This window comes from Calidris pugnax, unplaced genomic scaffold, assembly GCF_001431845.1.
Source record: "Calidris pugnax isolate Ruff unplaced genomic scaffold, ASM143184v1 scaffold25, whole genome shotgun sequence".
Taxonomy (NCBI): domain Eukaryota; kingdom Metazoa; phylum Chordata; class Aves; order Charadriiformes; family Scolopacidae; genus Calidris; species Calidris pugnax.
In genome coordinates, this window is record NW_015090805.1 from 2,234,768 (window position 1) to 2,248,738 (window position 13,971).

The following is a 13,971-nucleotide window of genomic DNA, read 5'->3' on the forward strand; positions in this document are numbered from 1 at the left end:
CCCCCGGAGCCGGGACAGCGGGTTGGGGCCATAAATGTGCCCGGCGGCATCTCCCGGCGTGGGGGGGGGCGGCTCTGCCGGGCTCCGGGCGGAGAGCGGGCGAGGCGGCTATTAGAAAGCGCCCAGCCGCCAGCCGGCACCGCGGGGCAGCCCACGCAGGGAACCACACCTGCCCGTGGCTTGTCACCTGCCCCGTCGAAGGCTTAAACATTGGCATTTTTTGGCCCCGAGTGCAAATGAGAGGAGAAGGCGAGCAGAGCCACCGGTTTGCGTTGCCCAGATCAGCCTTGCCTTAGGGTAGGCGTTAGAGAACCTATTTGGGGCGCCTGCTGATGCGAGAAGAACGATGCCGGTACAAGGTTAGGGGATAAAGCAAATCTTAGCAGTGGAGCAAAAGCCCCAAAGTCCTTCTTGGAAGCATCGGGGCATCTTTTGTCTGGCTAGTTTGGGCCAGAGCAGCAACATCCCCTGACTCTAAAATAAATAGCGCCTGAAAAAGTTGAGATGCTGGTAGGAAGAATGATCTTGCCGAACAAAATGTATGAAAGAGGAAGCGCAACTTTCTCCCGTTTCACATGATGTTTTAAAAAACTTACAGAAAGAGAAGGTGTGGGAAAGAAAAGAGGAAAAATAATAACAATTTCTTTAAAAAAAAAAAAAAAAAGAAAGAAAGAGAGAGAAGCTAAGAAACTAATGCAGCTACCCCTGCCCTTGCTGCCAGTGTGATGGACATAGGAACTGGGGGCATACGTGATAAAAAGCAGGTTTCTCTGCAAGCAGGATCATTCCTTCCTTTTTCCAACAGCAGCTGTTCCAGGGGAACAGGGTGGGCTGCTCCTACACTATGCAGCTGCATGCTTCTCCAAGTAAGAGGAGGAACCTCTCTAGATCTGTTGAACTTTGACTGTGACATCATTTATGAAAATCAGAAATCAAGAATGTCTTTGTGTACATAATGAGCTAGTCTGCCAGGACTGATTCTCTGTCTTTTTGGCATCAGCAAATGCCTACCGTGGGAAACTCCCTAAAAAGTCCCATAAAGATCAGTTAATTGTTTTTCTCCGTTTAATTCAAATGACTTACTATATTGATAGTTTCTAACTTGGGCGGGGAACAATAAAACAAACACAGACACGAGATTAAGAACAATTCAGAATTACATTAAGGTAAGCTTGTCAAGACAGACCTCTACAAACCTGGCATAAAAGTGGTGGCTCCTGCACGGTATAAAAATACAACAGAAATACAATACAAGGACACACGCAAAAGTCAAAGTCACTGCCAGAGACAGGACAGAGCAGCGCTGCCTCCCTGCAGTATTTAGGTTTCTTTACTTGGCAGACTTACTTTAGGGTTGATTGCAGACTTACTAAAATAAGTATTAGAACAGGAAATGTTCCATACTGTGCATTCACGTAAACTTTTGAAAACCCATCTATGAAACCATTTCAAAGGACACAGAAAAGGAAAAGAAAGTGTTTTCTTCATATAAAAGTAACACAATTCAGATTGACTCTTCCCTAAACTTTTCCCAGCTTATTCTCTGGAGATGGGGCTTGATGTGGAAGTAGATTTTTGTGTCAGAAATGTCCTCTGCTTTCTCCATGGGAAGCCAAACGTGTTTGGGAAAATTGTAAATTTCTTGGGGGCAGGTGGAGACCCAAGTTGTGCCCAGACAGCTGGTGGGAGTAAAGCTGGGCAGAAGTGATGCTGTGTCTGGAAGGTGGCAGACAAATTCTGATGCTTGGCTGGACATGAGCTGTGGGGAAAGGGCAGGAGGCCTGGAAGAGAGAGGGGATGTTGTAAAGCACAGCTGGTGGGGAAAATGAGGTGAGAAATGGCTGCTGGGGGAATGAGCTTAGATTAGAGCTTGGAGGCAGGAGGGCCAGGCAGAGCAGGGTTGGTTTGGAGGGAAGCTGAGCAGTCTCCCTGAGGCTTGGTCCTGGATGGACATGGCTTCTGTGGGCAGCTCTCCCTATTGCTCCAGCCCTTGGTTCAGTGTTGGACCTGGCTGAGAACGACTGGGAAAGGGAACCAGCTCCACTCAGGTAGCGTGGCCTCACAGTCCTACTTGCTTGCAAAAGTGAGCTGGGAAAACGGGATGAGCAGGTGCTTGTGTCCCTCTACCCATCCATCGGCTCAGCTTTGCAACCGTATTCCACCTGGGGCGATACCAAGGTGGGCAACTGCAGCCAACCAGATCCCATTCCAAAACCTTTCCATTGTCTTCCTTTCCTTTCCCACAGCCATCTGGAGGAAGGAGAGCACGATGTATAGCTAGGCATGGTGGTGAGAGGCTACTTTAAAGTAACTCTTGGGAAAGTGCTGCACATTTATGTTTCTCAAAGCCCTATGAGATGAGAATTAAATCACCTGGTCTTCACAGACAGGTTATTCTGGGTTTTCCTATAGCATTCAGCAGGTGTAACTCTCTTGGGAAACTCCTGCATAGATTTGCCCCTCTGGGGTAATCAAACACACCAAATTATTTCCAGCAAAACCTTTGCACAGCTCCCTGTCAGCAGCACGTTTCCTGTTTACACATTTTCACTGAGTCCCACAAACGGGTGGGCAGCATGGTCAGCTGCTTGCAGTCCTCTCACCAGATAAACCACCACTCATTGAGTTTCAGCAAAACAATGGGATGCAGGGCTTGGGCCTGGATTTTGGCCTGTGCAGCCACGCTCCTTCCCAGGGATCCAGGTATCTCCCAGGGCCTATTTGTCCAGTAAGTCTATACGGTTTGTTTTTTCACAAGAAAGACAGGCACAACACCAGCTTCATGCCTTCTGCTCCGATTCCAATATTAGTGCATTTTACTGCTATTCATGGCCTTGGCCACCCACCCACAGAGTTTTGTCGTTTGAATAAGAGTTGTGCAGCTGTCAAAAATGCAAATACTTAATGGGACATTACGTAACAGCAGTACCTAATTTACTTACTTCTGCTACTATACTGAAACAATCAATATTAGATTTATTGCTTAGGTAAACATCAGAGTTGCTAAAGTCTATCGTGTAACACTCTTGTTTGCTCTTTTATTTTAGCTATGGATTTCTGTTACTGCTCCTTCATGTCCTGAAAGCTGGTAAGTTCAGAACACATTAGTTAAAAATGAAGCTGCTCTCCCTTAATGCACTAAATACAGAGTATTTGTAATATGTACTATATAAACATCTGTGTGTTTTCAGCAAGACACTTAGGAATTCCTCAGTATGACTTGCATCAGGGAAAGAAGAGAAATCAGTTTGTATCAGTTTCAGTACAGAGAATAGCAAGGGTCCTTACAGATGCTCTTGCTTGGATTGCTCTGCTTGCTTTACATACACCCTTGTGTATTTATCTCTGCCAACAGAAGGTCTTAGAAGTGGGGTAGTAAGTGCTGCAGATGATCAGATTTAACATGCCTGCCTAAAGTCCATATTTATACTGTGACTAGAATTATACATCACTGTATCAAGTACTCAATATTAGTAATTTTTTTATTACAGTTCCAAAAATCCCCTTCAAAACAAGTTAAGGTTAAAGGACATTACACTTGACAATATTAAAACGTTTTCAGAGTTGTCTCTCCTCTATTTTTGCTTAATCACTGAGAAGGGCCTCAATGAAGTCATCAAGAAAAGTCCCCAGCCCCCAAATCAGGATAAAGTTACCACACAGAGTTTCAATAGGTGCCAGCTGGCCTTTTCCTAAATAACACCAGTGATGGAGGTGCCCGCATCTTCCCAAGCAATGTTTTTCCTGCCGCTTTGAGGGGTTTCCCAAAGTCTGAGCTGCAGCATCCTTTATAGCAGTTCAAGCCCATTACTTTTTGTCTTGCCCAGCAGAGGATAAGGGTCTAAAGAACATACTGCCTTCCTCCCTACAAGTACTTCAATGGTAATTTTTCGCCAGGGTGCCCAACTCAAGACACGTAGACGGGCTATTTCTGAGTCCAGTGCAGCCACACAAAGACATGTCCCTCTTTAACATTGCCACCTCCCTCCCAGCTCACCATGCACTGTTTCCACATTTCCAAACTCTCACTCCTGTCGTCTTTCTTTCCCTAATTCACCCACCTGCATAATCCCCCTAGCTGTAATCTCTCCCATCCAACCCCATTTACAACATGCACACTGCTTTGGTCTCAGCAACCAGTTGCACCAGAGAGATTTTGGCTGTTGGGGTGGAGGAGAGGTGGTGGATCCCCCCCAGCAGAGAAGCTGTGGTCAGAGCCACCCTGCCCCTTTCTGAGTAGCCGCCCCGCATGTTCTGCATCGCTCATCAGCCAACTCATGCCTTTGCCTTACTCACTGGGAGGATAGGCTGCCTTTCTCATGTCTGGAGGCCAGGAAAAGTGCCCTGAAAGCCAGATACCACATTGGCCTACCTCAAGTGGCCATGAGAGGTTGTAAACGTCTAATGAATGTGTCACTAGAGCTATCTGGGCATGCTGGTTTTCCGGCTGGGTATATGTGTCCCTCTCAGGGTAACACCTGTAGTAGCAGTAAAAAGCGATTGCTATGTCATGCCCACTTTGAGAAATACTGGTTTTACTCCCCTTTTACATTTTTGGGGCCTCAAAATAATGCTAGCACTCTTTTTCTTACCGGTGTTCCCATTTCTTGTGATTTACCTGGTGTTATTTGGCATTTTTCTTAATTTAAAAAAAATAAAATATTTTTTAAGCATTAGGATTAGAATGTGTCTGCTGTCAGTCCCAGTCAGTAGGCAAAGTGAAATATGCAGGTTATCTGTGGGGCTGGGAATGCTTAGACCAGTTGGTCCTCAGAGAAAGAAGTAAGCAGAAGGCTTTATATTGTAAGAAGTCCCTTTGGAAAATGTACAGACAAACAGACATGGAGAGAAATAGCTACAGGCAAGTCAGGAGGTAGAAACGACTATGAAGTGAGCACACTCACCTGCCTCTTATCAATACTAATACTGGAGTCCACATGAGGTAGAATGTACTTGAAAAGAATTAAAGTTTTTTCCCCATAACCTCCCTCTCTTTATCTTGTAGTTATTGGGCTGGAGGAGAAGATCACTAAACTTGGAGACAATGCTACACTCAGTTGCATTTATCGAGAAAGAGAACTGCACTTAAAAAATTTACGGGTATATTGGCAAATAACTGATCAAGAAGAGTGTTCAGTTGTACACGCACTGATCTCTGGTCAAGACAATGAAAGTGAACAGTGTATTCACTTTAAAAACAGGACTCAATTATTTTGGGACAGATTGGAAAATGGTGATTTTTCTCTGCTACTTCTAAATGTCAGCCAGAGCGATGAACACAAGTACAAATGTGTAATACTGCAGAAAACTGAATATACCAGAGTCATTCATCAGACAGAAGTGCTTCTCAGTTTGGCAGGTAAGAAGTTGTATTACTTGCACATATTTGCCCATGTGCCCATTTGCTGCTCATTCCAGCTTTTCAAATTTGTGCCATTTCAGTATTATATTTAAGCATGGCCTTAACTTTGAAACATACTTCAGCACTTTACTGAAGTGAAGTCTGCTTAACATAAATGTTACAGATAGGGAATCTAAATCTGGGAGAACACCTGTAACAGCTGTTTATCCAGTGTGAGGCTTTTTCATCTCAGTTTTCATTAATATAAGGGCTCTTGCTTGTGACTGGATGGCAGCAGCTTAAGAAGTTGCTTGGTTTCTTTGCATTTGGCTTCAGCCTTCTGCCCTTCCAGTAATTCTCTCATCTCTCTGGCTCACAAACCAAACCTGCAGGTGTTTCCCTTTCAAGTCATGGGGGTCGTGTGAAACCTGTAACTTCTCTTTCAGAACCCAAGTCGAAATTTTGTCTTTTCAATACATTTCAACATGTCAATGACTAGTTCTTTTTCCCTTGCTCTCCAGCTAGTTATAGCCAACCTGTGCTCAGTGGACCGAAAAGAAACAGTTACAGCACTGGAGAGGAGGTGACTTTCAGCTGCAACTCTGGCAATGGATACCCAAAACCCGATGTTTATTGGATAAATAAAACGGACAACAGCCACCTGCCTCCATCGGAGCTAAAGATCACCCTCCACGACGATGGCACCTATAGCGTTTTTAGCACGCTTAAGGTTAAAGCCACTTCTAACATGCAAATAGAGTGCTCCATAGAAAATAAAATACTGCAGGAGAATCTATCAGTGAACTGTAAGTTTCCTCGTGTTACTTCATGTTTTCTAGATAGCAGGAATATCAACCAATGTGTCTCTATCTCTAGATACACGCTAATGAGGGGTATGCATTAATTCAGTAGTTCCAAAAAGCATGGAGAAGAGCTCAAGTTTTGTTTCAAGCTAGTTATGTTTAGCCATGGACTTTATGTTTACATCTTCCACGTGGAAGTGAACACCCCATCAAGCGTGTTATGACAATGGCACCGAGAAGCTCTTGCACGCAAGGCAGCCACTGGGCTTTACTCTTTGGTTCCTCAGGAACACGATGACTTGAGGAGTCAGGTTATTTTTCAGGGGGCACCATAAAATAGATCCACGATTCCCAAATCCCAACCCAACTACTTTGTAGCACTCACATTTGCTTTTTACTATACCTAGTTTCAAAGTCTGTTTTCAGCCTCCAAAGATCAGTTTAGTATACAGTGCACTGTTTAAAGTAGGCGTGTAACAAATGGTTAATATTAGCCCAAGAGAACAATACACCTAATAGCACAAGTATTAAAGCTATTTATTGCTGATATGAGTGATCAATAGTAAAAACAAGTATTTAGCCACTCAACTCTTCACAAAAGGAGAAAGCTATTAGGGAAAAAAAAAAAGGTATAAAGAAAAAGTTATAGCTATAGTACCATTAGTGTATTTCATGGCTACCAAAAAGCTGTGTAGAGAAGCTGTCTGGAGTGGGAGAGCTTATCTGGAGGTGGCTGCTCAATCCCACTGCTGTTCCTGGTCTTGCCTCCCACCACACCTTTGTTTCTCAGGTTTCTCCACCCTGGCACAAGGAGGTTTGATTATTTGCGTAACTGTAGCTGGATACCCACAGTTAGTTTACCTAAACTTGCCAAGGAATTACCTAGGCAATTCTATGATTCTATTTAGTGATGGTTTTTGTCAGTGTTAGGTTGATGGTTGGACTAGCTGATCTGAAAGGTCCCTTCCAACCTGGGCAACTCTGTGATTCTATTCTGTGAATCACATACTCTGGACTTAACAAAAGTGATCCCACAAACATAGCCAAAACTCATAAACTATTTCCAGGAACAAAAACTGCACACATGAGCAGAAGTTGCACAGTAGAGTGTTTATATGATACCCTTGCTGTCATCCCAAATTAAAGGAAAACTAGGTAACCTTTTCATTAGTTTCCTATTGGCATTCTGTCATAGTCTATTCTGGAATGAAAGACCTTAATCTTACTAAATTTTTTTTTGGTTGGTTTCTAAAAGCGCTACCATACTTGAGTAAGGCATTTGAAACCTTCAGTTTGCAGCAATCAGTGGAAATTCATCACAACTTCAGGGAAACAGGCTTTCACCCAGTTTTCTGAATACCATCAGATTTACATTTATAGATTCTGTATCAATTTATTTTCAATTGAGTCTAGATACGAGCTCAAACATACAGTCTCCCAGGTCTGACAGGAAAGAACCAGAAAAAAAAAAAAGAAAGAAAGAGGGTTGCATGCAGTAGGATGACAGAGAGGAATAAACTGGCATCGTATTATTGGACAGTGTAAGCTGGAAATGTGCCTTGCTTAGAAGGAATACTACCAAAATCACAGTAACATGAATAGCACATATTTTATCCTTCAGAATCTTTTTGTGCAAGTAAAATGTGGTCAAATATGAAATGTGAAAACTTACACTTTTAAAAATCATTTTTCTATTTTATTCTAGACACAGAGCAGGAACAAAGCAGTGATTCTAGCACAGAAAGTCACAAAAACCTGGAAAAAAATGGAAGAGGTGCTCAAGCAGCTGGAATTGTTTCCATTGTTATTCTGATAGGTGTTCTAGCTGTTTTAATCTGCTGGCTGTGGAAACGGAGATCCTCTAAACTAGTGTCCTACACAGGTAATGTTGCCTTTCCTTTGCATGATCAAATCTGAAGAATCCTTCTTCATTTGCCAAAATATTTAATGTCATCCAGCACATTGATAAAAGTTACAAGTAAGCTGCCTGCACACAACAGCAGGAAACCATGCTGTTATCAAACACCTGGGGTGCCCTGGGGAAGACACATAGTGCCCCATGACATGTTATTCTTTATGGTTTTCTGCTAACGTGCCCAAGCCTCACAGGAGTTAACTGCTGGATGTGAGAGTAACTCAGACTTTGTGGCTGTTCAGGCCACAGTTTCTCGGCTGCAATCTCTGCAGGCTGTTTTTAGACACAGGGAGGAGATGCTCCTCCATGCAACAAGATCAGTAGCTTGCTTTCCTTAGCACAATCCAAAGCAGAAATCAGAGGATAAATCAATCCTGAGAGCTTTAGAGTCACTGTCTGGACAACTAAGGGTTCACTGAGATCAAGCAGCATTCTACAAGTTAGAAATAAAGCGTGTCTCGCTGTCACTCCATGTTATACATGCATACCCTTGTATTGCTGCATTTCCCCACATGCGGGACTCTTCAATGTTTGGCATGACAAAACAAAAGGTAGCTCTAAAAGACATCTTGTTAACCAGACTGAGTCTGCTGATGTATCTGAGTACTTACTGTAAGCCACTTTGCAGGCACAAAAGCTTAACACCTAAGAAAAGGGAGCAGAGGCAACCGAACTTTTCATGGACAAAGACAAACCACATTTTCAGTCCATGCTCTCTTCCTCCTGGCTAGCAAGCCCAGGTGCTTCAGAAAAGAGCAGGAGAAAACAGGGTAGTGGTCTTGGCCAGCATCTGCAGCAGGTGGGCTGGGAGCCACATTCTTCCTTCAGAAACAACCCAAGAGTGATGCAGGACTCTGTCCCAAAGCATGGCGCAGGGCTGTTGCTTCAAGCCCAAAGTCTATCCTTGCTGAAATGGTGACTTAGCAAATAGAATATGGACTGCATTTTGCTGTCCAAAGAGCATTTAGCACATTGGACCCTCAACTTTGGACATTGCTTAATATTAATCCCATTTGGCTAAAGGCTATAGTTATCTATCCTACATGCTTAAAACTGCACTTTTTCTCAACAGATGTCCAACCAAATGAAGGCAAAGATGAAATCAACTGTAAGTATTAAAAATATATTACTATATTTGTCTGAAGAGTGACTTAGCTTCGTAGCTTCCGTACTTCAGCACAAAGCCTTTGGATTGGACTTGCTGGATGTTACAAACTCAAACATGTGAAGTGGTAGCCTTACACCTCTTCTCAGCCCTTTCCTTGAGCTCTGTAAGTGTTACCAAAAGCAGCCTGAGAGTCATGGTTCCCAAAAGTTCCTTCAACAGTTCAGGCCAAAGGACAAAGCATCAGGGGACACAGTGTGGACAGGCTGAAGCTACTCTCCCTTCTTGTTCTACAATTATGCTAAAGCTCCTATTGCCATCAAGACAAAGCCAAACTTGGAAAATCTATTTTAAATGCTGATTTTCAAGTCTGGACAACACGGACCATTTATCAATTCATATCATATCACTACCTATCATTAAATGGTTTTTCTCTGCCTTTTTGGGCACTATGCCCTAGAGGATCTTTAGCTGGAGTGCAGGAACATCATTTACTTCACACCTATGAACCTGAGCTGATATACATCCAATTTTAGAAAAATACTAAGCACTCTGCTTTACTAGAAAAAGAAATATGCGGTTCAGACCTTCAACATGTTTGTATTTTTCATAAGCAAGAGTGCAATATTGCAGGCTAGCTGGTTTACAAATTCATTTATTGTTTGGGGGAGAAAAATAAAAATGGGGCAAAAAAAATCCAAGACTTATTCGGAAGGACATACTCAGCATAGAGGACTTGTAAGAGTACAGAGAGGGTGAAACATCTGCCTACTTTGTATCTCATTTGATAGTTTCTCCTGAAGCAAATGACTGTTGCCTGGGTGTCTCTGCAGAACAGGCAGAAAATGCTGTGGTTTCACTGAAACTGTAATAGTTAAAGCATAGTTTAACTCTTTTGTAGTTTGACAGATGCTGTGAATATACCCAATTCATAATAGCAAACTGAAGCAATATAACCCTTAAATTAAAAAAAGTTTTTCTGGAACTTCTTTGGTGATCATGCAAACTGGATTAATGGTCAGTTATTTTCCATCATGCAACCCCAGCCCAATCCGCAACATTTGTGTTTGCTAAACATCAACAGTCATTACACTGCTTCCTGCAGAGCATAATGTAGAAAGAAGAATAGATTTTCTCCTTAAGATAAAAATACATTTTCTTCTTCCGTTGCTATGAGCTGCATTAACATGACACGACCCATTTATTTAAGGTCAACGTTTTCTTCTCTGGACTTACTTACACCAGACCCAATTTGATCCCTGGACTTAGTCCATCAGTAGAAAAACCTCTGTGACATAAACAGGAGTAAATATTTGTCTTGTCTTGAAGGCTGATATGGCATTTGTTCATTAACAACAAAACAAAGACACTTGCCTTCCAGACACTATCTTTTCCTTGGCACATCTCCACACCATTTGTGGAAGAGGAGGTGGGACAGCTGCTTTGGTGGTTTGCTGCTACCAGAAGCTTTCCCACCTCCATGGGCTGTTTTCTGCCAACAGAGCCACAGAAGGCAGCATCTTTTGGGCATTCCAGTTTGAGGGCAACTTGGATCAATACCGTAGAAATGAGAATGATCTAGGGAATGTGATCTCTGATGAAAGATTGATTATGTTTAGACTGGAGAAAGCAAAGCTGATTAGAAACACAATAACAACCCTCTTCAGAGTCCTCAAAGAGGATGGGACAAAATATTTGTTGTCCTAACCCAGGGGACATAGCACTTAAGGCACAAGAAGCTTAAACAAAAAAGATTTAGGCTAGATGTTAGGGAAAAAAATGCATTTCTAAGGGTAATGGTAGTTGAGCGCTGACGCAGAGTTTTTGCAGGCTATCAAGTCTCCATCTGTCCAGGCCTGTTGCTGTTCTGTTTTTTCTTAATGAAACAAGAAACCACTATCTTTCAGAAACTATTTAGAAATATCTCATACTACCTTGGGGCAAAAGATGGGCTCTTGGAGAAATTAATGTTTCAATGATCATTTGAGATTTTCAAGCAAGTTGTGGAGGTAGACAGGGAGTAGGCACTGCAGAGGTGCACCCACATGGACATTCTGCCATGGCATTTTGCTTTTTAGTACTAATGTAAATATGTTTCTGATGATATGGGTTTCACTTTATGGCAAAGGTAGGATTGTTTCGCAGGGGCTGGGAATCCTGAATACTGCAAAACAAAGAGTCTACTGAGGCTAGCTTTGCTGTTACAAAGAAAAAAAGTTTTGGGAGCTCCAGAGAAGGCAGGTTGTGAAGAAGTAACTTCATCCCAGTGGGGTTAGTCTCTCCAGACACCCATTACAGTCAGTGGGGCAGGATGCTCCACTGAGGAGAAATTCAGAGCTGGTGGAATTGCTCCTCCACTGTGTGTAGAGGAGCCTCAGGAAGCTGCTTTCCCTTGACCACAAATAAGTTTTGTACATCTCATTCTCTGAAGCAGCTTAGAATGAGCCAAAAGTGACCCTGACATCCTTTCACAAGGGAGGGAGATGTTACCAGAAGAGCATTTTGGCATTTGCAGAAGGAGAGGTGCTTCCATTCTGTGGCATAAGGGCAGAGGGTCCCCAGTGTCTCGGGTATCCAGGCAGAAGGAGGGATTCCCCTCAGCTGATTCACTCTCAGCAGCATGAATACATCTCTTCCATAGCTTTGCAGCTTGTTCCACTGGCTACGTAGGCAAAACAACTCTAGGAAATCATTGCTTCCAGGGAATTTTTTTCTAAAAGAAAGTTGTTTTGTTTTTACAGCACCTGTCTAAATGGAAAGTCTGTCAACAATTTGGACAGCTGGAGATGTCTCAAGAGAAGCATCACTCCTTATCTCAGTAGCAGCGTGGCTTGTAATACAAGTGACAGATTTCTGCAGACTATGCCAAGAGAGATGGGAAAAAAAAAAAGCTTCTCCAACACAAGAGACGGCAAAATTTGCTGGATTTCTATTCCAACCACTGGCTGTGTCCACACAAGAGTTGTGTCACTGTGCCAGCTAACCACTTTGGACAGTCCTCTGTGACAGCCTGTCCATGTATTGAGCTTCTGCACGGAGGAAAGCCTGAGACTCAGCTACTCTGTGCCAGAGCACTGAAAGCTGGTGAGCACCCAGTCTCTCATCATCACCTTTGAGGACTTTGTTAGTAGCAGAAGCAACTGCTTTTCGGGAGCGTGGGAAGTTCTTGCTGTGTGTCTCCTTACCCTGATGATGACTACTGAATGTGAAGAAAGGCAGCTAGAAGAAAAAAGAAAAAAAAACTGAAGGACTCTCTGCAAAGTGAGATTTGTGACCTTTTCCACCTTTCTCTCTCTACAGTACATGCTTCCATTGTCTGGTTTCACCAGCTGTATGCCATTGTGTACAGGACTGGGGAGAACATTTTGACCCAGTCCTCAAAAAATGGTAGTTGCTCTGACGGGGTTAAGCACTGAATGTGTTAATGTAAGGGAACACGTGTTCTTTAAATGCACTCGATACCAACATTTTGTTTTTTACTAAATATTCCACCAAAAAGGGGACTTCCACTTTTGACAGAAGCCGGTGCGTACCGTGTGAAAGAACAGGCTGTGGAAGTCTGACTGACTAAAAATAGTGGTCTCGGCTCTGTTAATGTCAGGTTACCTGACTTACCCTTTTTCAGGTTGGAACAGAAACTGTGGTCAAGCTCTGCTCGATTCAGCTGGTCTTTATTTAAGCACTCCCCTGTGGCTTCCAGGAAGGATTGTAAACTGAAATTTTTTAACCAAACCTCTCCTTGTGTCCTATCCCTCCACCAGAAAAAAAAAAAGTGCAGAGCATATCACTGTATTGTCCATGAATGCCCAGAAAGCCAAGAACTGCAGTTTTCTTGTGTCAGTATATCACTGTATTGTCCATGACTACCCAGAAGCCAAGAACTGCAGTTTTCTTGTGTCAGTATTTGTACCTCGCTGGTTCAGCCCCGAGCCAGCCAAGAACACCTTGCTGATGGTATGAAGTTTTGGAGGAGGAAGAACCTATACTAGGTCACTTGCCTAGGTGGGGCAGCCTTCTCCATCTTGTCACAGGAGGAGTGGAGATGGTGATTTTAAACTGAGCCCTGGAAAACACTTGGCTTCTCCTGCACCAGCCGCTAGACTAAAATTCTACCATTTTTGTGAATAAATCACAGCCTTGTTTGTCCTAGCTCTGCAGGGGTGAGGCAATCCGGTGTCAACTGAGACAGGACATATTTTTCATATCAAGATCAGCTGTCAAATCCCAGCCCAGTGAAGTTGAAATGTTGTTGTCCTGTTCTCCTGCCGTGCAGAATCCAGAGCCATTTGGCAGTAGCACAATTAGCTTTTGTGGAAGCGATACCCCAAGGACACTGGGACTCAGGCAGCTGTGTACCACGGCTGCACCAGCAGCTTGTGGGAGGCCTGCACTGGATCAGCCTCCACAGCACTTAAGGGACAGTTCAGCTCTTGTGATGCAGCCTAGGCTTACTCATCCATATGAGCAGGATAGGGAAATTGGGGTTTTGTTGTTTTGGGTTTTGTTTTGTTTTAAAAAACACAAAAAAGCTGCGACTAAGTAGTTAATCTCCTGTTTAGATTGTAAGTAACTGTGTACATTGTGGTTTTAAAAAGACGTTTTATCAATGTCAAAAAGAGTATATTGCATATTTGCTAATCTCCAGTGTCTGTGAAAAATACTGTTTTATTTATTAATTTCACTTTTTTCCCCTGTTGCCTTTCAATCTATAACTGTCACATACCCTATCAGGTAGGGCATTTAGCTCCCAGCATTTGTCAGGTAAGATTACTGAAGTACCATAAGTTACTTTAAATGTCAGCCTTTC

The 13,971-nt window shown here is 43.1% G+C and overlaps 1 protein-coding gene across 1 annotated transcript; it reads left to right on the top strand.

Moving 5' to 3' along the window:
- Positions 1-1,798: 1,798 nt before the first annotated feature.
- On the top strand, positions 1,799-12,618 carry ICOSLG (inducible T-cell co-stimulator ligand). The gene is made up of 7 exons (XM_014937966.1): positions 1,799-1,830; positions 3,048-3,088; positions 5,006-5,359; positions 5,863-6,147; positions 7,850-8,026; positions 9,132-9,167; positions 11,906-12,618. Exons 1-7 carry the CDS (start codon positions 1,826-1,828, stop codon positions 11,914-11,916), a joined length of 909 nt encoding a protein of 302 aa, XP_014793452.1. The 5' UTR covers positions 1,799-1,825; the 3' UTR covers positions 11,917-12,618.
- The last annotated feature ends 1,353 nt before the right edge of the window (positions 12,619-13,971 follow it).

What these genes read in the sequence shown, in the direction of transcription:
- ICOSLG (XM_014937966.1), top strand. An exon ending in AGTGCTTCTCAGTTTGGCAG is followed by an intron (nt 5,360 to 5,862) that starts GTAAGAAGTTGT and finishes CTTGCTCTCCAG; the next exon opens with CTAGTTATAGCCAACCTGTG. An exon ending in TAAACTAGTGTCCTACACAG is followed by an intron (nt 8,027 to 9,131) that starts GTAATGTTGCCT and finishes TTTTCTCAACAG; the next exon opens with ATGTCCAACCAAATGAAGGC.